The sequence below is a fragment of the Sorex fumeus genome, unplaced genomic scaffold, assembly GCF_029834395.1.
Source record: "Sorex fumeus unplaced genomic scaffold, SorFum_2.1 ptg000128l, whole genome shotgun sequence".
Taxonomy (NCBI): domain Eukaryota; kingdom Metazoa; phylum Chordata; class Mammalia; order Eulipotyphla; family Soricidae; genus Sorex; species Sorex fumeus.
This window is the reverse complement of record NW_026606185.1, coordinates 29,541,266-29,563,115: the sequence shown is the minus strand read 5'-3', so window position 1 is coordinate 29,563,115 and position 21,850 is coordinate 29,541,266. Positions and strand designations below refer to the sequence as shown.

General features: G+C 38.3%; 1 protein-coding gene across 1 annotated transcript in view; it reads right to left on the bottom strand.

Annotated features, from left to right (window-relative positions):
• Positions 1-21,850, bottom strand: part of TAF4B (TATA-box binding protein associated factor 4b) — a 121,363-nt gene that overhangs the window by 71,084 nt on the left and 28,429 nt on the right. The window contains exons 6-9 of the mRNA XM_056137900.1: positions 19,931-20,020; positions 13,165-13,782; positions 10,791-10,923; positions 9,521-9,626 (exon numbers count right to left, since the gene is read on the bottom strand). Coding sequence (XP_055993875.1) covers positions 9,521-9,626; positions 10,791-10,923; positions 13,165-13,782; positions 19,931-20,020 — 947 coding nt within the window. The remainder of the gene's footprint in view (positions 1-9,520; positions 9,627-10,790; positions 10,924-13,164; positions 13,783-19,930; positions 20,021-21,850) is intronic.

The following is a 21,850-nucleotide window of genomic DNA, read 5'->3' as shown; positions in this document are numbered from 1 at the left end:
ATGAATTCCATTGTGTCTCAACATTGTCTAAAATCCTAACATCAATTATAAAAAATATAATTTCTGTAATGGAAAAAAAGTAAAAACTCGAACAACACATTTTTTTTCAGTGAAACATAATTTTTTTTTTTGCTATGCCAGGTAATGGGGGCAGTATTTATAGTAGTTCAAGTCTTTACACTTAACCTGGGAATTGCTGAGAAACACTCTAGGGAATCCCTAACAATAGAGCTATTAAGATAGCCTTAAAATTGCAGTGGGCAAATTGTTTCAGCCACTGTTACAACTTCTAGGACCTTCTAGAATCAAAAGAGCAGCAAGGCCCTAAACCTCTGAAACAGCTTCAAAAGGAAAATCCAAGGAATCTCACATCTGAAAACTGTACAGTAGAAACAAGTGTTTCAACAACAGAAGGCTAATAAGAAGCCTAGATCTCTTATACAACATTGTATCTTTAATCATTTGTCTACTTCTAGTTTTCCTGAATGAGAAATAATCTCTTACTTATGTCATCATTCTTTTGTTACTACAGTCTTACTGAATTTTAACATGTCCAAGATGAAGCACATCATAAAAAAAGTCAATTCTCCCCCTGAAATTAATCATATATCCTCAATATAAAATTTTCAAAGAAATGTCCTGCCAATTCTAAAATTTGTGCAAAAAAAAAGGGGGGGGGAGATACTTTTGACAGAACTGGAGAGATGACTTGGCTCATGCTTTGTAGGTATGAGCCTGAATTTGCAACACTCTCTCTCAAGGAATAAGTTGGGAGCAGTCCCTGAGAACTGTCAAGTGTAGCCCAGAAAACAAAAAAATTTAAGATAAAAGATAGCTCTGATAAACAGACGGGCCACAGAGATAGTACAGCAGTTAAGGTGCTTGCCTTGCACGCAGTTGACCCTGGTTTGATCCTCAGCATCACATATGGTCCCCTTGAGCACTACCTGGTATGTCCACCCCAAAAGGAGCATAAAGTAAAAGATTAATAATCAAACATTGTGATTTAGAATTTATATAACAAAATTATTGTCAACAACTTTATATAAATAAATTTTTTATTAAATTTTATACAAATAAAATTTAATAAAAATTTTATTTTACTTTACTTTAATTTTATTTTACTTTACTTCTTTACTTATTTTATTAAATTAACAAATAAAATTTAAAAAATAAAATTTAGGGGCTGGAGCAATAGTACAGCGTGTAGGGCATTTGCCTTGCACGCGGCCGACTCGGGTTTGATTCCCAGCATCCCATATAGTTCCCTGAGCACCACCAGGAGTAATTCCTGAGTGCAGAGCCAGGAGTAATCCCTGTGCAACACCGGGTATGACCTGAAAAGCCAAAAAATAAAATAAAATTTATATGACAAATGGCCAGGGGTGTGGTTTAGTAGTACAGAACACTTGCCTTGCTTTTGTGAGACCCAAGTATAATTTCCAATACATCATGGTCACCAGAATACCACTACGTAAGACCCCTCCAAGTACTAAGCTGGAAGTAGTCCTTAAGTACAGTCAAATATGAGCCACCAATAATAAAATAAATAAAATTTCTATTTTAAAAACAAGGTAACAGACCAGAGCTCAATGAGTGATGCGTGCTTTGCATGTAGGAACCTCAGATTACTGTTTCCCAAGTACTGCCAGGAACAATATCAAACACTGAGCTTGAAATAGCCTCTAGCAAATCAGGTTATGGCCCAAAAACCAAACTCAAAGTTAGAAGTTAAGCAAAAGTTTGAAAGAAAAATATCTACAATATTTAAAACAAAGAATTACTTTCATATACACGTATATACAACAATAAAAGCATGTGAAAGATAGTACTGGAGGTAAGACACAGGTTTGATTCTTGGTATAGGATCCCCCAAGGACCAACAAAAGTTATGCCTGAGCAGAGTCAGGAATAGCCTTGAGCACCAGTGCTATGGGGTGAGGCTTAATCCCCCCTGAAATACTCAGAGAAATTAAAAAAACACAACAGTCTATTAGTTTTTCAAATGGCATTATTAACATCTTTTAAAAAATAGAAAGCAGTAAGTACTCAACAGATGAGCAAAAGCAGTAAGTTTCTCAAAAAAAAAAAAATCTCTATCTGATATTGAAACTTGTGCCCCAAGCAATTAGTGGACTAGTCTTACTAGGATAAATTACACAGCAGTATAACTAGACCAGCATACGGCATTTCATTCAAGTATCAGGTACACAGAAGTTGTCAATGGAGGTGTCAATAAAATAAAAAGAATAATCTAAAAGTTAGAGGTGACTCTGGAGAAATGTCTGAGGCTAGCACTGTTTTGAGGACCTCTTTTAAAGTGAAGAAATTATATCTAGATGGCAGGATTAAACTCAGTTTCCTAGAACTGTGCAAAAGTGGTCTCACATCTATAGTCATCTGTGGTTTATACTTTATTCTACTGCATATGTTACAGATTTCATGAGACTTTTTTTGCAGTAAAAAAGTTCATTAGAAAAGAGACTATCACCACATGCTGATATATGTTAAAAAGATAATGAAACAAAATGTAATTCTTGTCCCTCGAAGTCAACAACTAGTCAAACACATAAAATCCTTCAAAAGTAAGTTGTGCTGTATTATCAGTCATTAAAAGACAATGTAATATTAGAAATCATTTCAACAAACTTACACCACTTCAACCATTATATGAAGCTTTTTCTTTTTAGTTATTGTGCAAGAGTTAAAATAAAGGTGTGATAATTATTTGGTGGTGGCGTTTATGTTATGAAATATGATAAATTAAACAATCGCAAATCCTCTCTAGAGTAAAGCAAACTCAATTTTGGATCCAGGCTTAATATGATTTACCCACTCCATGAAATTTTCATTTCGTCATAACATTTTTCACTTCAAAATGTTCTATGTGGCAATCACTGGCACCCCATATGGTCCCCTGAGCCCTGCCAGGAATGGCTCAAACATCCAAAACAAAAATGTCCTGATTTTTTTCCAAATCTTTGGATACAAAACTGGTATACAAAATTTATACTGGTATACAAAATTTATTGTTATTTCACTGTTCAATTCAGGAGTGAATTTTCTTTTCTTTTTTCTTTTTATTTGGGGGGGGGAAGGGTCAGTGGTTGGGCCAACCCTGGCTCTGCATTCAGGAATTATTCCTGGTGGTCCTCAGAGGACAATATGAGATGCCAGGAATCAAATCATAAAAGGCAAGCCCTCTATCCCAGCCTATATTTTCTGGCCTTTATAATTCACAGCGAATTTTCTCACAAGTTTTATTTATCTCAGAAAGTAAATACTTTTTCTTTTTCCCAAGAATTGCTTTAGCTATTCATGGGGGCTTATTGTTCCATATAAATTTCAGGAGTGTTTGCTCCACTTCTTTGAAGAATGTCATGGGTATCCTAATAGGGATTGCGTTGAATTTATACAGTGCTTTGGGAAGTATTGCCATTTTGACAATGTTAATTCTCCCGATCCATGAAGAGGGGATTATTTTTCCATTTCCTCGTATCCTCTTTTATTTCCTGAAGTAGCGTTTTGTAGTTTTCTTTGTACAGGTCCTTTACTTCCTTAGTTAAGGTGATTCCTAGGTACTTGATTTTCTGGGGCACAATTGTGAATGGGATTGTTTTCTTCATGTCACTTTCTTCTCTTTTGCTATTTGCATATAGGAAAGCCATGGACTTTTGGGTATTGATTTTATAGCCTGCCACTTTACTATACAAGCCTATTGTTCCTAGAAGTTTCTTGGTAGAGGTTTTAGGATTCTCTAAGAATAGTATATCATCTGCGAATAGTGAGAGCTTGATTTCTTCCTTTCCTACCTGGATGCTCCTAATATCTTTTTCTTGCCTAATCGCTATTGCAAGTACTTCCAGTACTATATTGAACAGCAGTGGAGAGAGTGGACATCCTTGTCTCATCCCTGATCTTAGAGGGAAGGCTCTCAGTTTTTCGCCATTGAGGACGATGTTTACTGTAGGCTTGTGGTAGATGGCTTTAACTATATTGAGGAAAGTCCCCTCTATCTCCATTTTGGCTAGGGTTTTCATCATAAATGGGTGCTGGATCTTGTCAAATGCTTTCTCTGCATCTATTGATATGATCATATGGTTTTTATCTTTTCTTTTGTTGATATGGTTGATTATGTTGATTGATTTCCGAGTGTTAAACCAGCCTTGCATCCCCAGGATGAATCCTACTTGGTCATGGTGTATGATCTTTTTGATGAGTAGTTGAATTCTATTTGCTAGTATTTTGTTGAGAATCTTCGCATCCGTGTCGATCAGGGATATTGGCCTGTAGTTTTCTTTTCTGTGGTGTCTTTGTTTCCTTTTGGTATTAGAGAGATATCGGCTTCATAGAAACTGTTTGGGAGAGTTTTCATTTTTTCAATTTCCTGGAAAAGCTTGAGAAGGACTGGCAGCAGGTCCTCTTTAAATGTTTGGAAAAATTCGCTAGTGAATCCATCTGGACCCGGGCTTTTGTTTTTGGGAAGACTTTTGATTGCAGTTTCTGTTTCGTTGATGTTAATAAGTTTATTCAGATACTCCAGATCTTCTTGATTCAGCTTTGGGAGATTATAGGAGTCCAGGAATTTGTCCATTTCTTCTAGGTTCTCTTGTTTCGTGGCATACAGACTTTCAAAGTAGTCTCTGATGATCTTTTGGATTTCTTTGGTTTCTGTTGTGATATCCCCCTTCTCATTTCTGATTCGGATTAGTAGGGTTCTCTCTCTCTGTTTCTTTGTGAGTATTGCTAGTGGTTTATCTATCTTGTTTATTTTCTCGAGGAACCAGCTCTTGGTTTCATTGATCTTTCAGATTGTTTCTTTGGTTTCTATGTCATTGATTTCTGCTCTAAGTTTTATGATCTCTTTCCTTCTGCCTGATTTAGGCTCTTTCTGTTGATCCTTTTCTAATGTCTTGAGCTGTGAGGTCAAGTTGTTTATGTACATCGCTTCTACAGACCTAAGATATGCTTGCAGAGCTATAAATTTTCCCCTTAATACAGCTTTCGCTGCATCCCATAGGTTCTGGTAGCTCGTGTCTTCATTCTCATTTGTTTCCAAGTATCTTTTGATTTCGTCCTTGACATTATTCCTGACCCACTTGTTGTTCAGCATTGAGTAATTTAATTTCCAGGTGTTTGATTTGGTTCTCCGTGTATAGCAGACATTTTAAGAAAAGAAATCTGTAGACCAAAATCCCTCATGTAAACAAAATCCTTAACAAAATTTTGTCACTGTCACTGTACTCCCATTATTCATCGATTTGCTCGAGTGGGCCCAGTAACATCTCCATTGTGAGATTTGTTGTTACTGTGTTTGGCGTATCGAATACGTCACGGGTAGCTTGCCAGGCTTTGCGTGCAGGTGAGATACTCTTGGTAGCTTGCCGGGCTCTCCGAGAGGGGCAGAGGAATCGAACTCGGGTTGGCCATGTTGGCTGCTTGCAAGGCAAATGCCCCACTCACTGTGCTGTCGCTCCAGCCCAACAAAATCATACAATGATCGAATACCCATTGTGAGGCTCACAAGCAGGCTACTCAGCAACCATGACAGCCTACAGCTAACATTAAGTCTCAGTTAGGCTTAGCTTCTGCTTCCCCAAAGCAGGACTTGCAGTTTCTGGTAAACTCCCAATTGAGTAATTTACCTAGGTAAGAAACTGGGCAGTCATGAGCATGATCAGTCATGAGGGATCACCGCACCCTCTTTGAAAAAACCCCAAACTGTTACTTGTGCCTACTGTCCAAGTGCTGACCACTGTTGTAATAGGGAAATGCTAACAATAAATCAGTATATAAACCGCTTCATGACTGGACCCTATATAAACTGCTTGTGATTTGGAGTCGGGGTCCTTGTCAAGACTCCATTGCGTTGGATGAGACTTGGACCCGAGCTCGAGCTAGCAATAAAGTTCCTTTGCTTTTGCATTATCGTGTGTGGACTTGGTCTCTCCGTGATTGGGTTTCCAAAACTCAGGCACAACACCACCCCTCCACCAGTGCACATTTTTCACCACCAACATTCCTAGTATTTCTAACCCCACCCTGGCCCATTCTACCCCTCCCCTCCCCCTCCCCCATACTCTCTAATTTTGGGCATTATGGTTTTCAATACAGGTACTGATAGGCTATCACGGAAAACAATCATATTAACTACAGAAATAGCCATAAAAATTTTAATTTAAAAACAAACAAACAGGGGCCAGAGTGATAGTACAGTGGCTAGGGTACTTACTTTGCATGTGGCTGAGCACCACTGGGTGTGAGCTGCCACCCCTACCCCCAAAAGGGGAAAGCATACAATAAAATGACTATCAGGATACAGACAAAAGAGAATAAAACAAGTTTTTGAAAAAACCACTACTAGAGGCATTGAAAGGGTGAGAGAGATAGCCCAATGGACTGAGTGCAAGTTTTTCATACAAGAGGCGAGCTTTGTTCCTGGCACAAAATCCGTGGATAATAACACAGAGAATAACACCCAGATATATTCAGTGGTAGAGTAGATACTCTGGGTTCTAAAAGTGGTAGAGGCTGTAATCCCTCCTGTTGCCCCCCAAATAATCAAGAGACAAAATAATGAAAATGCAAAAGAGATAAAAAGAATAAACTCCTATCACTACAGTCCCTGAAGAATAAAAAATGAACTAAAACTAGTATTTGAAACTATAATTCAAGAAAACTATAGAAATTTCAAAAGACATAAATCTACATATTGCAAGGACCAACTGGGAACCTAGAAAGAATTAAGTCAGAATAATAAACATTCCACAATATAACCCTAGTGTAAAATTACTCTCAAAGATAAAATAATCTTCAAGGCCTTTAGACAAAGATGAATAAAAATAAAAGGAGCAGCATTTTAAATTTTAAAATTTGTTATTTGGGTCATAGACCAGGCTGTGCTCAGGAGTTATTACTCCTCCTTACTATACTCAGAGATCACACCTGGTGGTACCCAGAAAACCACATGAAGGGGTTTAGGGAACAGAACACAGGTAAGGCCATGTGCAAGGCAAGTATCTAACCTGATATCTCTCCAACCCCAAAGGAGCAACACCTTTTAAAAACACAATACAAAAAGTACTGATTTTATCTCCAGTCAAGTTGTCCTTCAAATAGCAAAGATATTTAAAAAAAAGTTTTAACATCCAAATGTTAACATTGTATGCTTCATACTAAATGTTAAGAAGTTAGATGAAGGCTTGCTTTTCAAGCCTATGCTCATTTGCTTCTTGGCTTGCCTATTTCCACTCTGGACATGCCTGTGTTCTTTCTCAAATATGTATTTCTCCCTTTCTTTCCCCTCACATTTTCTATTAAGTTTCAATAAAAACTTTTTTGCTTCACAAAAAAAATAAAATCAGATAGGGATGGAGAGATGGAGAGAGAGCACAGTGGGTAAAGCACTAGCTGCGCAGGTAATCAATCTGGGTTCGATCACGAGCACCCCATATGGTTCACCAATTCTGCCAGGAGTGATTCCTGAGTGCAGAGCCAGGAGCCAGAGCACAACTAGGTGTGGCCAAAAACCATACAAACATAAGAACTGATAAAATACAACACACAAGGGCTGGAGTGAAGGGTGTTTGCCTTACACGCAGTCAACCCGGGTTCGATGCCTGGCAACCCATATGGTCCCCAGAGTACCACCAGGAATAATTCCTGAGTGTAGAGCCAGGAATAATCCCTGAGTATCCCTGGGTGTCGTGACCCCAAAATTAAAATAAATAAAACATACCACATAGAAAATATTTTCAAACAACTCATCCGGCAAAGGTCTGGAATCTGAATAAGTACTCTAAAAAACAAATACAGGGCTGGAGAGAGAGCATAGTGTTTAAGGCCTTGCATGCTGCCAAACTGGTTTTGATCCCAGTCACTACACAGGACCCTCTAGGCACTTGAGATAGTTCTTTGACCACTACCAAGAGTGCTCCCTAAGAGTAGAGTCAGGAGTAAGTTCTGAACACCACACAGTATGGTCCCAAAACCAAAATAACAAAGAACTCAATAATGAAAAGAAACTTAATAAGCAAAAAGGGGACAAAAGATCTAAACACATACTTCACCAAATATGATACAAGGATAGCAAGCAAACACAAGAATACTCAACATCTTTAGTAACAAGAAACATTCCAATTAGAACCACAATAATAATAGCCACTATACAGTTATTAGGATCAAAAAACAAATAAACACTAACAGAGTTGGAGGGCAACTAACTCTCATCATTGCTGGGGAAAATGCAAAATAGTAAAATTACCTTAGTAAGCAATTTGGTACTTTCTACAAAGTTTAATACATGACAGCAATCACACACCCATGTATTTAATACAGACAAATGAAAAATTATGTTCCTATAAAGACTGTATGAAAATCTTTACAGCAGTTTTATATAAACTTTTCAGAAACTAGGAACAACCTAATGCTCACAACAGATATTAGAATAAATTCATATAACTAATGCTTCTTAGCAATAAAAAAAAATCATGTGTACAGAGAAATGGCTTAAAGGGCTGGAATGTATGCTATGTAAGCAGGTGTCTCAGATTTGATACCTGGTACTTCATGGTCCTCCGGTACTGCTACATGAGAACCCCAAGCATTGAACAGGGATTAGTGGCCAAAAACCAAAAGCAACAGCATATTTGTTACACAAAGGATATTCATCTTCTAAAACTAATATAGGAGAAATATAGAAAACATTGAGTGAAAGAATTCAGATTTTAAAGAGTATACATAATTAGATGGAGCAGCAGTACAGTGGGCAGGGTATTACTACATTAATAATTACTACATTAATACAGGGTAGTATTATTACAGACTTACTACACATGGCTGACCCAGGTTCAATCTCAGACCCAGATCTCCGGCACTCTGTATGATCTGCTGAGCACCACCAGGAGTGATCCCTGAGTGCAGAGCCAGGACTAAGCCTTGGGCAACACCAGATGTGCCCCACCACACCACCCAAAGAGGATACATAATAACTTTCCACTTATGCAAAGTTTAAGAATAGACAACAATAATCATGGTAATAGTTAAGAATAGTGACTGTTGGAGGCAGGAGTTGGGTGAAACTGATTTGAAAGAACACAAAGGTGAAGACTATATGTTCAGTATCTCAATCTAGATTATGATACATGTGTATGTTTGTCAATAATGTATGAGGCTGCACACTTAAGATATGTGCATTTTACTGGTGGAGGGATGGATACTTGATCATTGTATAACTGAAACCTAAGCACAAAAGTTCATAAGTCTATAACTGTACCTCATGGTGTTTCACTAATAAAAAAAAACCTTCATAGTTAAAAAAAAAAAAAGATATGTGCATTTTACTGTGAATAATTTATTGACCAGCTTAATGAATAGCTATGTATAATCTCAATGAATAGCTTTCAAAAAAGCTAACCTTTTAAAAAGGCATTAATATATTTACTGTAATACTATTCTGTGTACTTGCTTCCTTTTTAATACTATTTCTTTAAACTACACCAAATTCAACTCTGACTTTTACCTGAAGAACACTGTTCCATTTTCTTTTATTTTATTTTTCTGAATAGGAGATGCTTGAAATGACAGAAGTTTATTTCCTGGCAGGGTAATTTGCTTTAGAATTGAAACTATAAAAACAAAAGAAGAAAAATTAGAATGGCAAAAGCAATCATATCACATTAGGAAAATTTAGAGTAACAGCTCTAAATACATGTATCTATAAGAAAAATCTAAGAAAGTTTAAGTTGCCTTCAAATTAAATTCAAACATGATGATACCTACACAAGAAATATCTTATAAAATCAAGACCTTTCTATTTCCTTTTTTACAGTCTCCAAAAAAGTCTACAGAATTACCAGCTATATAAAAATGTTATGCAAAAATAGGTGAAACAGGGGCCAGAGTGATAGTACAGCAGATAGGGTGCCTGTCTTCCACCTGAGCCCTGCCTGAAGTGATCCCTGAGTATAGAGCCAAAAGAAAGCCTTGAATATCACCAGATATGCCATCTGACCCTCCCAATCTCCCAAAAAAGGAAAAAAAATGGTACATGCTAAGAATAACAGCATTATATTGTAGTTTTTAAAAACACATGAAAAACCTTCATGCAGAAGACTGATTTCCAAGCTTAGAGAATAAAAGCACTTTTGGGGGCCATTTTTGTTGTTGTTCTTGGGCACATAGGCAGAGTTTAGGTGCTACCCTCAGCCTGCTGCAAGGATCCAAGCTGGGGCTCCTGCATACAAAGCATGGGACTCCACTTTGGCCAGGCAATACATTTTAGAAAGAAATATGACTGTAACAAATTTGTTATCAAAAGTTTATTTACTAGTAGATCATATTAATTACAAAACTGAGTAGCTGCTTCTTTTATTATAAAATAACATATACCTCAGAGAGAACAAAAGGGAATACCCTGCCACAAAGGCAGGGTGGGATGGGGAGATGGGAGGGATACTGGGACCCGTGGTGGTGGAAAATGGGCACTGGTGGAGGGATGGGTGTTTGATCATTGTACAACTGAAACCCAAGCACAAAAATCTGTAAATCTACAACTGTACCTCATGGTGTTTCACTAATAAAAATTAAAAATAAATAAAAAATAACATCTACCTCTAAAAAGTGGCTAAGTATCTACAGAAAATATAAAGTTACCTTCTGGCCTTTCTGTAAGTGTCAAATTAAAAAAATAAATCTCTCATCTTAATATAGCACAAAAAATATAGTACAAATCCCAAATCCCACCACATTCCAAACTCAGTATAATGTGAGAGAGATGCCCCAGAGTCTACCTGGAGGAAACTGACTGGGAGGTATTGCAGTGGTAACTGGCATCTTCTGTACAGCTTTCTGAACGGTCAATGCTGAGGAATGGGAAAGTGTGGTCACTTGTTTTGTAATACCTCCTGAAGGCTGCTGGACTACCTGAAATAATGAGAATTATCAATATAATCATTGACCAAAACATGTTTTAGGAAAGAACAAGCTTTCAGGAGACCTAACCATAACACACTTCTGTTTAACATAAGCAAAAAGGCAGAAAGATAGTACAGTAGGTAGTGCATTTGTCTTACACAGGGTCGACCCAGGTTCAATCTCCAGCACCCCATATGGTCCCCTGAGCCCACAGAGAGTGATCCTAAGCAGAGCCAGGTGTAAGCCTGAGAATTTTGGGGTAGGTCTCCCATCCCCACCCCCCCCCAAAAAAAAAAAAACGAAAAACATAACCACACAGCACAGAACCAGAGGAGCAATAGTACAGTGGATAGAGCACTTGCCTTGCACATGGCTGACCTGGGTTTAATCCCTGGCACCCGGTAAGGTCTCCAGAGTCTGCTAGGAGTGATCCCTGAGCACTAAGCATCAAGAAGCTCTGAACACTGCTGGATGTAGCCCAAACTACCCACTACCCTGGCCATCAAAAAAAAAAAAAAAAAAACAAGAAACAAAAACAGAGTATTTTAGTATTCTTTAAAAAAAAAGTGTCTTTTAAAATAAAAGTATTACGCATTTTACTAGGAGATTGGAATTAGTTTATGTCATAATATTGACCCAAAGATGAGTGACTTACTCCTACTTGGCAAAAGAAAGAGCAATCATGTTTTTAAAATCTTAAGTCCTTTATTTATTTCCCTACAAAAAAAATCACTAGAGGTGAACACACAAAAAAATTATATCTTGATATGTCAAATACTATTTTCATCAGGTATCAAAATAAATTAGCATTCCTATAATAATAAATTACAATAAAATAAAATAAAAATAATAAGTTACAAGTCTAGAACTACAAAATAATTAAAGGTGTCAGATTCTTTTATATTAATTATGATTTTCACAGTAAGTGTGATTTGAAATAGCTAATGAAGATACTGTTTTTAAATTCTGTAAGAAATGGAAACAAAGAAACACAAGTTTAGATCAAACAGATGAGAACTTCTCATACTTAGCTTTCTCTGTGTTTCTTTTGGGAGAAAGAAACAATGCTCAGGGAGCCTAGGGGTCTGCCAGCAAGACCTAGCCAGCCCTAACCAGACAGTTCAATGCTTCAGCTAGGCAATGCAATGTGATGTGCTGCTCAGGCTCAAATGTACTGGAAGCCACAAGAGCCACTGCCACTTTGGCAAGACTCAGAGATTCATTCTAGGAACTGAACTTAAGACCTTAAGCATTTTCTTCTCTGTATTTCAACCTCAACCTACTCCCCTCATCATATTAACTCAACAAATACTTATCTATGCATACTTGAATTAGCATGCGCATAAAGTTACAGGAATAAAGGATAATGAACTCCACTACTTTCTATATAATACTCAATATGTGACTGCTGGAGTGCACTCACTGAGGTTGAGTTATAGAAAGTAGAGGGGTTCAACTAAATAAAATGCAATAAAGAGAAGACTGTAAATACATTTTCTGTTGACAACTATTTCTTAGGAACAAAGTATGGTTCTTGTATCACTTCCCACCATCTTCTGGAACAATGTATACATCATTAAATGCCAGCACTTCTTATGTACCCAAATTAGCACCAGATCTTTTTAAACTCAGAATTTTATTAAATATCCTACAGTGTGAGTTCAAATTTAACAGGCCCAATCCAGATTGAAGTTTTACTACAGAAATCACTGTAACCTTAAAGGTTTTCAAATTATTTTAAACTTTGCATTTCAAATGGGGGCCAGAGAGATAGTACAGGGATTAAGGTACTTACCCTGCACATAGCTGACCCTAGTTTGATCCCCAGCAAGTACATAATCCCCCAGGACCTCCCAGGAGTGAGCAGAGTCAGGAGTTAACACTGAGCACTACCAGGTGTGGTCCAAAAACCAAAAGAAAATTATATGTTTTTATGTGTGAATATACAAAGAAAAAGATAAAGCAAATATGGTGAAATAGTGTTTGCTCAAATCTGGTTAAGGGCAAACAGAGTTCATTTTACAACCCCTGCCAGTTTTCTAAATGTTTAGCCTTTTTTTTTTTCTTTTTTGGGTCATACCTGGCTATGCACAGGGGTTACTCCTGGCAGTGCTCAGGGGACCATATGGGATGCTGGGAATCGACCCCAGGCTGGCCGTGTGCAAGGCAAATGCCCTACCCACTGTGCTATCACTCCAGTCCTGTTTAGACTTTTGTAAACTAAAAATCAGGAAAGAAAATGTTACTCACTAGTTGTTTGACTTTAACTGCCTGTGGAATGCCAGCAGGTTGTGAAAGAATGGGACCTGGATGTGAAAGTTTGATCTGGACTGGAGCACCAATGACAGGCTTGTCAAATGTGGTCCGAGTAGAAGCAACAATAGGTTTCATAGACGGGAGACAAATTGCTGCTGCTGAAGTTTCTCCAAAGGTTACCGAAGGGAGAGTCAGTGTTACTGGTGTCCCAGAGACAACTGGCTTCTCAGGTTGAAGTGCAACTGCTTTAACGGTATTTTGTACAGATGTCATAAGAGACTTTGGAGTCTGAACCAACATAGTTCCAGTGGCTGTTCCTGCTGGTACAGTGGCTGACCCTACAGAATCAAGAGTCACAACTCCAGTTTTTGCTCCTACCAGACCAGCAACTGGATTCAGAGTTTGTACTGACACAGTTCTTGGTGGTGCTGCTCCAGAAACAATCAAGGACTTTTCACATTGGGTTGAGGAAATTGTTGTTGTCACCACAGGAGGAGGTGTCACTGTTGTTGTACAGGTAGCAATGACAACCTCTCTAGAAGTCTGCTGAACACATTGCTGAATAAAGCTTTGGGAGTTAGGCATGAGTTGTCGTAAGGCCGATACACTTTTCTGGAAAAGAAAAAAGAAGAAAGTAACAGATTAAAAAAGAAATCAACTTTGCATTTCATATTTTTATTAGATTTAAGACCAGGGATGTGGCTCAGTGGTAGAGCACCTGCCTGTCATGTATGAAGCCCGAGGTCAAACTTATCTGTATTCACCCAACTCCCATAAAAGATTACTGGGAATAGTAGTATCTTTTAGAAAAAAAATAATTTTTTTCCTATTGACTTTCAAATTTGATAGAAATAGTCTTAATATAAGCACAGTTAAATAAATGTAAGATGTAAATAAAAGCAAGATGTAAATAGTAAAAAACAACTAGTTGATACCTTAATTAAACTAGAAACTTTTTGATTGATGTTGTAAGATTACTTTGTTTTGAGTTTGGTGCCAATAGATAAAACTGAGGTTGTACACATGGAAGGCAAGCACTCTACTGCTGAGCTATATCCCTATTAAATCCTGAATGCTTTAAGTTAGTACCTGTAGATGCATACTCCTGAATGAAAAAAGAAAAAAAACAAAAAAACCGCAAACCAGTCAAACGAAAAGAAAAGAGTTCTGCCTTTTCATCCATGGGTTTTTGGCTTTTTTTTCCCCCTTTGTGTAATATAAGGTCACTCAGCTAGTTAGGGAGGCTGGAACTGGGACATGAATGTCAGCTTCAGTCTCTAGACCTGTGGCTTTGAGCCAAGCTGCCCTTAATCTCATTCTGAGAGCTTTTTAAGCTTACCCAGAATGAGTGTCTCCTCAGTGAGACAGAATCCCAGGGTGAAGGAAGGATACCTTCGTTAATAGCTTCACCCAAAGCGGGTAGGGCATTTGCCTTGCACGCATCTGACCCGGGTTCGATTCCTCTGTCCCTCTCAGAGAGCCCGGCAAGCTACCGAGAGTATCCCGCCTGCATGGCAGAGGCTGGCAAGCTCCCCATGGCTATTTGATATGCCAAAACCAGTAACAACAAGTCTCACACTCGAGACATCACTGGTGCCTGCTCAAGCAAATAGATGAACAATGGGAGGAGAGTGCTACAGTGCAGTAATATAAGAAAGACTGCATTCATCTGGGGAATGTAAAGTAACAAAATAGGAGACTAACACCCAAGAGTGGCAGAGATTAGTACCAGGAGGTTTGCTCCATGGCTTGGAGGCCAGCCACACATGCTAGGGGACAAGGGAGCTCAGATAGAGAAGGGAGCACCAAATAAAGGGTGTTGGGAGGATCCTCCCAGGATGGGAGAAGCATGCTGAAAGTAGACTATAGACCAAACATGATTGCCATTCAATGCCTCTTTTGCAAAACACAACACCCAAAAGGAGAGAGAAGAACAAAAGGGAATACCCTGCCAAAGAGGCAGGGTGGGATGGGGAGGATGGGGGGTGGGAAGGATACTGGGACCCATGGTGGTAGAAAATGGGCACTGGTGGAGGGATGGGTATTTGATCATTGTATAATTGAAACCCAAGCAAAACAGTTTGTAAGTCTACAACTGTACCTCATGGTGTTTCACTAATAAAAATTAAATTAAAATAAATTTTTAAAAATTGTAAAAAAAAAGAAAAGAAGTGGGGAGGTTACCTTTTTATGAGTTCATAAGTGTTTTAAAGGTTTTCTTGTTTTGATGCTTAAATTCAGTTACTGTCCTTATTCAATAATTAAATGAGTATTATTGCTCTCTCCCTTTTATTTTCTTTACACAATTTCTTAATTTTTAAAAAGTGGGGTTTTTTTAAATTCAAAAATACTTCGATATGCCAGACACAGTAACAAAGTATTTTAAAGTATTTTAATTAGAGTTAATCCCTGAGTGCAGTACAGAGCCAGGAGTAACCCCTGAGCAACCCTAGGTGGACCCGTAAAGAAACACACACACACACACACACACACACACACGCGCGCGCGTGCGCGCTATTGGGACTAGAGAGATAGAACAGCGGATAAATCACTTGCCTTGTACGTGGCTGACCTGGGTTTGATATCTGGCACCTCACATGGTTCCCCAAGAGCACCAAGAGTGATTCTTAATTAAGCCCAGAGCCAGAAGACACGGCCCAATAACCAATCAAAAAAAGCTATCTAAACACCATGGTAAGGAGTATGGCACCCAGTAATCATTTATGCGAAAACACAATGATTTCCCAAAGAACACTACCACCAGAATGCAAATGAGCACTACAATCAGCACATATGATACATAATCCATCATTACTAAAGCATAAAAGGAAGGAGAAATTAAATTTAAAAATATGTGTGTGTGTGTGTGTGTGTGTGTGTGTGTGTGCTATATACAACAAAAAAAGGCAAGCAGTAAAAAGTGTTTCTCATTTCCCCCACAAACTTTAAAAATACTAGTGAGGCAGGTGAGGGTGGTAGGAGGCATTGGTGGTAGGAAAAATACAGTGACGAAGGGAAGGATATTGGAACATTCTATGACTGAAACTTTATCATGAACAACTTTGTAACTGTGTGTCTCAAGGTGATTCAATAAAAATAGGTAAATAAATAAAAGATGACTAATAAGTTGATAATATCAGAGGATCTAGAAATAATCATTGTTAAAATTTATGCTTACAGAAAATGGAGATACATAAGTACTAAAATTACTATTTTTATATCATACATGTATTTAATTATAGTGCTCAATAATTGAGAAATATGCTGCTGAAATAAAAAAATAAAATAAAAAATAAAAATAAGAAATAAAAAAAGCATAAGCATAGTATTATCATATAATTAGTAATAAGACAAAATATTTCTTTTTTTTTTTTTTTGTATTTTGGGTCTCACCTGGCAATGCAAAGGGGTTATTCCTGGCTCTGCACTCAGGAATTACCCCTGGCGGTGCTTAGGGGACCATATGGGATGCTGGGAATCGAACCCGGGTTGGCCGTGTGCAAGGCAAACGCCCTACCCGCTGTGCTACTGCTCCAGTCCCAAGACAAAATATTTCTAAGATGATATGCCATTTTCTAACAAAGAAAAATGGGTAAAACTGGTAGTAATGCAAAGTTCCACAAGATTCTTATAATTTGAGTATAAGAGATTGAAACATGCATCATTCAAAAATAAAAAACTGGGGGAGGGGGGGAAAATAAATAAATAAAAATAGGGTGTGGAGTGATAGTATAGTGGATTGGCATTTGCCTTGCATGTGGCTGACCCAGGTTCTATCCCTGGCATCCTATACGGTACCCCTAGCACTGCCAGGATTAATTCCTGAGTGCAGAGCCAGGAGTATTGCTGGGTATAACCCCAAAAGCCAAAAAAAAATGAATAAATAAAAATAGCAGTGAGCCTGGGATGTGACACAAGTAAGAAGAGAATAGCACATGGCTTGCACAGGTGAAGCCCTACCTTCTATTTTTTTGTGTAGCATGGCAACCAAGGCCAACCACCACAATAAAATTGTTTTTAAAAATTAAAGACCGTGAGGGCCAGGAATATAGCTGAAAAGGATGATGGGCATGTTTCGCAGGCATGAAACACCAAGTTCAATTCCTGGTACTGAATATACCCTGTAAGCATCATCAGAGGGGGCCTCTAAGCACTACTGGAGCAAAGCAGCAAGCATCCCATAACCAAGTGAATAATATCATAGGCCCACACTGCTGGGGGCCTTATAAAAAATAAATATATACCTTGTCTTTAAATAAATACTACCACTGGGCGGGGGTTGGGGGGACTGTGTACAGATATGAATAAATAGAAAACACGCAGCTTTCGGCAATATAAATAGTGGCATGATACAAATAATTGAAGGGTTAGAGATCTAAAGTGCAGAGATTCTGGGAAAATAGAACTGGAAAGAAATGTTCAAGTAGGAGCTTGAGTGAGAGGATAAGGTGTGTGCATTGCATACAGCTGATCTAGATTCAATTCCTGGCATCCCAAGGATTCCCAGAGCACAGGTAGGAGTAATTCCTGAGTGTGGAGCCAGAGTAAGGCCTAAACACTGCCAGGTGTGGCCCCAAAACAAAAAATGTTAAAGTAATAAAAAGAAAAAAATGAAAAATGAATGTCTAAATTATCTCAAATCTCTTAATCACCTGGCAAACAACAAAAAAGTATCTAACAAAGCATCAGATACATAATATTTATTGACTAATTTTCTTTCTCTCCGCAGTGAGTATGATAGGTAGATAAACACAGGAGAGTTGCCAGTGTAACGAAGAGTGTCTAATAATTACATAACCTTTGCACTGAAAGGAACCTAGAGCCAGAGAAACATAGTACAGGGGTTAAGGGACTTGTGTTGGGTACTGTCAGTCCTGGTTTGATCACCACATATGATCCCAGAGTACCTTTTCTTTAGAAGAGGGGTAGGGGGCACACCCAGCAATGCTCAGGAGTTACGGTGCTTAGAGGACAATATAGGGTGCCAGGGATCAAATACGGGTCAGCTGAGTGCAAGTCAGATACTCTACCCTCTGTAGTATAGCTTTGGCCCTGATCCCTGAGTACCTTAAGAGTAACTCCAGAGCAGAAAATCAGGAATAGCCCCTGAGCACCACCAGTCACCACCAATCACCTCCTCTCCTCCCCTACAAATGAAAAAAGAACCCAAGGAAAAACTGCCTCAATTTCTCTCTCAAGAGAATCATCAGAAATATGGCTCCAATTACTTGGTACTATGAATTTTCTAGATCATTCAACCTTTCCTTCCACAGGTCCAATCTTCCCTGGTTAAAATTTTTAGTTTAGGGCCAGTGATAATGGGTTAGGCACTTGCTTTTCATGTAGTCAACCTAGGTTTGATACCTGGCAACAATTATGGTTGTCAGAGCCCCTCCAGAAGTGATCTCTGAGCACAGAGCCAAGAGTGAGCACAGAGCTGTTTAAACAAAACATTTTGTCTAAACAAAAATGTCTTTAGTTTCTTATATTACAAGATTTGCTCCCTCTTAATGTTATTAATATTCTAGGGACAGTGTCCACTATTTTAATATCCTTCTGGAAATGTGCTGCCCCATCTCCCCTTTCATAAGGTAACCCAAAAAGGTTCCAATGAAACCTCTTTCATCTCCCCTAGACAATTAAACCAAATTTTTCTAAAGGCAACTTCCTCATTCCATTATTTTAAAATTCATGGAATGAATTTTTAGTTCATTGTATTCCCAGGTCTTTAATGACTCTAAATTTCAATTCAATTCCTTTTCAGCTTTAAGTATCCAAAAGGAATTTATATTTTAATCTGACAAAGGATGCTCAGGGGACCATGGGCTACCAGGGAATAAACCCACAATCCTGCGTGTAAAACATATAGGCTCACTCCATTGAGCTATTAACTGTCCAGTCCTTCCCCAAGTTTTTGTTTTCAAAATTATTGTTCTCCATCAAATTCTATTTGATTCAGTAAGTTACAGAGAAAAGGATGCCTCCTGACACATAAACATTAGTAGCATCCCATTAATTTGGCAGGCATAACGTTTATATCACAAAATCACAAATCATCCTGCTAATCATCAATTGCCTCTAGCAGGCCCCAGTAACGTCTCCTTCATCCTAGCCCTGAGATTATATTCAAGGCTCTTTAGGAGAATGAGACCCATCATTGTTACTGGTATTTGGCATATACGTAAGGGATTATAAGTCATTAGGACTAGTCTGAAGGTTTCACACACACACACACACACACACACACACACATTCGAAATAGGGATAGAGGAGAGGAAGGTTTGGGCCATACCTAACCATGCTCAGAGCTTACTCCTGCTTCTGTGCTCAGGAATGAATGCCTCTGTTCTCTCTAGCCAAAATTTTTTTAAGCAAAGAATATCTGAGTGGATCAGAGAGCTATTAAAGGTATTAAAATCCTTGCCTTGCCAAAACTGTTCAATCTTCAATACCACATATGGTCCTCTAATCTTACTCCTTCCTGCCAGGAATGAGTACTGAGCATAACTGGGTCAGCTGTGCTTCCCCTCCCCTCCAAATAAAATTAAAATGAGTACATAAACATTAACTAAAACCATAAAATCATGTTAAACCATAAGATGTTATTTGTTTTTGTTTTCTAATCCAATGAATATAAACTATGAACATTATTTTTAAAGATTTCAAGAACACTAAGAAGTTCCTCTCACGTTGTTAGTATCTTCACATTAAACTGTTGTCAAATTGAAATGCTCAGGTAATCAAATCCAAATAACTATACCTTAAGAAAAGGAACGAGGTGAGGCTGAGGTGAAGACTTGAGTTCAACATATAGTTGTTTAGTAAATTCTTCTGCTTCAATTTTTGCATCCTGAGAAATAGGAGAAAGAAAAGACTTTTAGGTCTATACATATTTTTTAAAGTGTGTAATTCATAAGTATAGATAGGCATAGCAAGCTTTTCACAGAGATAGAATTCGTCATAAGGGCCACCATCATTGGGGAGGGTGGTTACCATGCATATGGTTCCCTAAGCACCACCAGGAGTGATTCCTGAGCATAGAACCAGAGCCCTGAGCATAGCCAGTTGTGACACTGCCAAAACAACAAAATTGCTCCAGTAAGCAAGGGTGGGGAAATGTAGTTCAGAGATAGTCAATGCCTCTCATTTCGATAAGGCCCTGGGTTTGATAAACAGAACTAAGGGAATCTCCCCCCAAAATGAGCAAGTATCTGGCAGACTGAATGAGGCAATAATATTATAGTCTCTTAATTAGTATGCATGAGCCTGAGAAATAGTACAAGAAGGGACTTGCCTTGTATGTGCAAACTGGGTTTAATCCCAGCCACTAAACACGGTTCCCTAAGTACCACCGGGATTACTTCTGAGCAGGGACAGGAATAGCTCCTGAGCATCACCAGGTATGGCCTACTTTTCCCTCCCCCAATCCACTCATAAAAGAAGAGAATAATTAAGAACCAGGATCCTAAACTTCTTAGGGTAAAGAATAAGTTATTTGGTTTGGTAGTCTTGTGGTCAATTTGTTTTGATTTAACTTGGAGGTGGAAGTTGTGTTTGGGCTACATGCAGGAATGCTCAAAGCTTACTCCTGGCTCTGTACTCAGGCATCACTTCTGGTGGTGTTTTTGGAGACCACATATAGAGCCAGGGCTCAATCCCTAGCACCACATATGGTTCCCTGAGTGATCCGTAAGCAGAGAGCCAGGTATAAGCTCTGCTCACCACCAGGTGTGGCCCAAAATAAATCAAATCAGAAAAAGATAGTATTATTCTCAAGTCAAAATTAGAATTTTAGTAAATACATAACCACAATCCTGAGCCTGATGGTTTCTCAAGTATTAGCAAGAATTTTCTAGTGAGACTGCAAATGTGATTTTTAAAACATCTGTGTAATTTAGTGACCAATATTTTCCAAATATCCAAATGCAACACTAAAGAAAAATCCAGGGCCTAAGAGAGATTATAGTGGGCAGGCATTTGCTTTGCACGTAGCTGACCTGGGTTCACTCTGCATGTAGCATTGCATATGGTTCCAAACATTGCCAGAAGTGATTCCTGAATACACAGCCAGGAGTAAACCCTGAACACCACCAGGTGTGCACCTCTCCGCCAAATAACAAAATACAGAATATATCAGTGGACTCCAAAGAATCCACAGTGACATGGTGAGACAAACTATTAAAATATTTACTTTTCGGCTTAAGAGAGATAGTACAAAGAGTAAGGAGCTTGCCCAGCATAGGGCCATAGCTGAGGAAATGGTTCAAATCCTAGCACCACACATGGTCCCCTGAACACCAGCAGGCAGTGACCCCTGAGCATTGTCAGGTGTGACACAAAAATAACAAAAACTTACTTTGCCAACTAATTGATAAAGTAGCCAGATGTTGTCCAAACACAACAAAAATAATAGATGACAAAATACTGAATGCAGTAGTAGATATGGAAATCCAACTGTTTTCTAATTAATTATACATTAGATTTGTATAATTGTATATCAATACCACTTCTCTAATTCTTTCATCCTGGAAACTATACTTTTTAATTATTATTTTATTTCTTTGGTTTTGGCTTCACATCTCCAAGTGCTTAGGGGTTATTTCCATCTGAGTGCTCAAGAGTCACCCCAGAGTATGCTCAGGATACCATGTGATGGCAGAGATCAAATCCATTTTCCTGC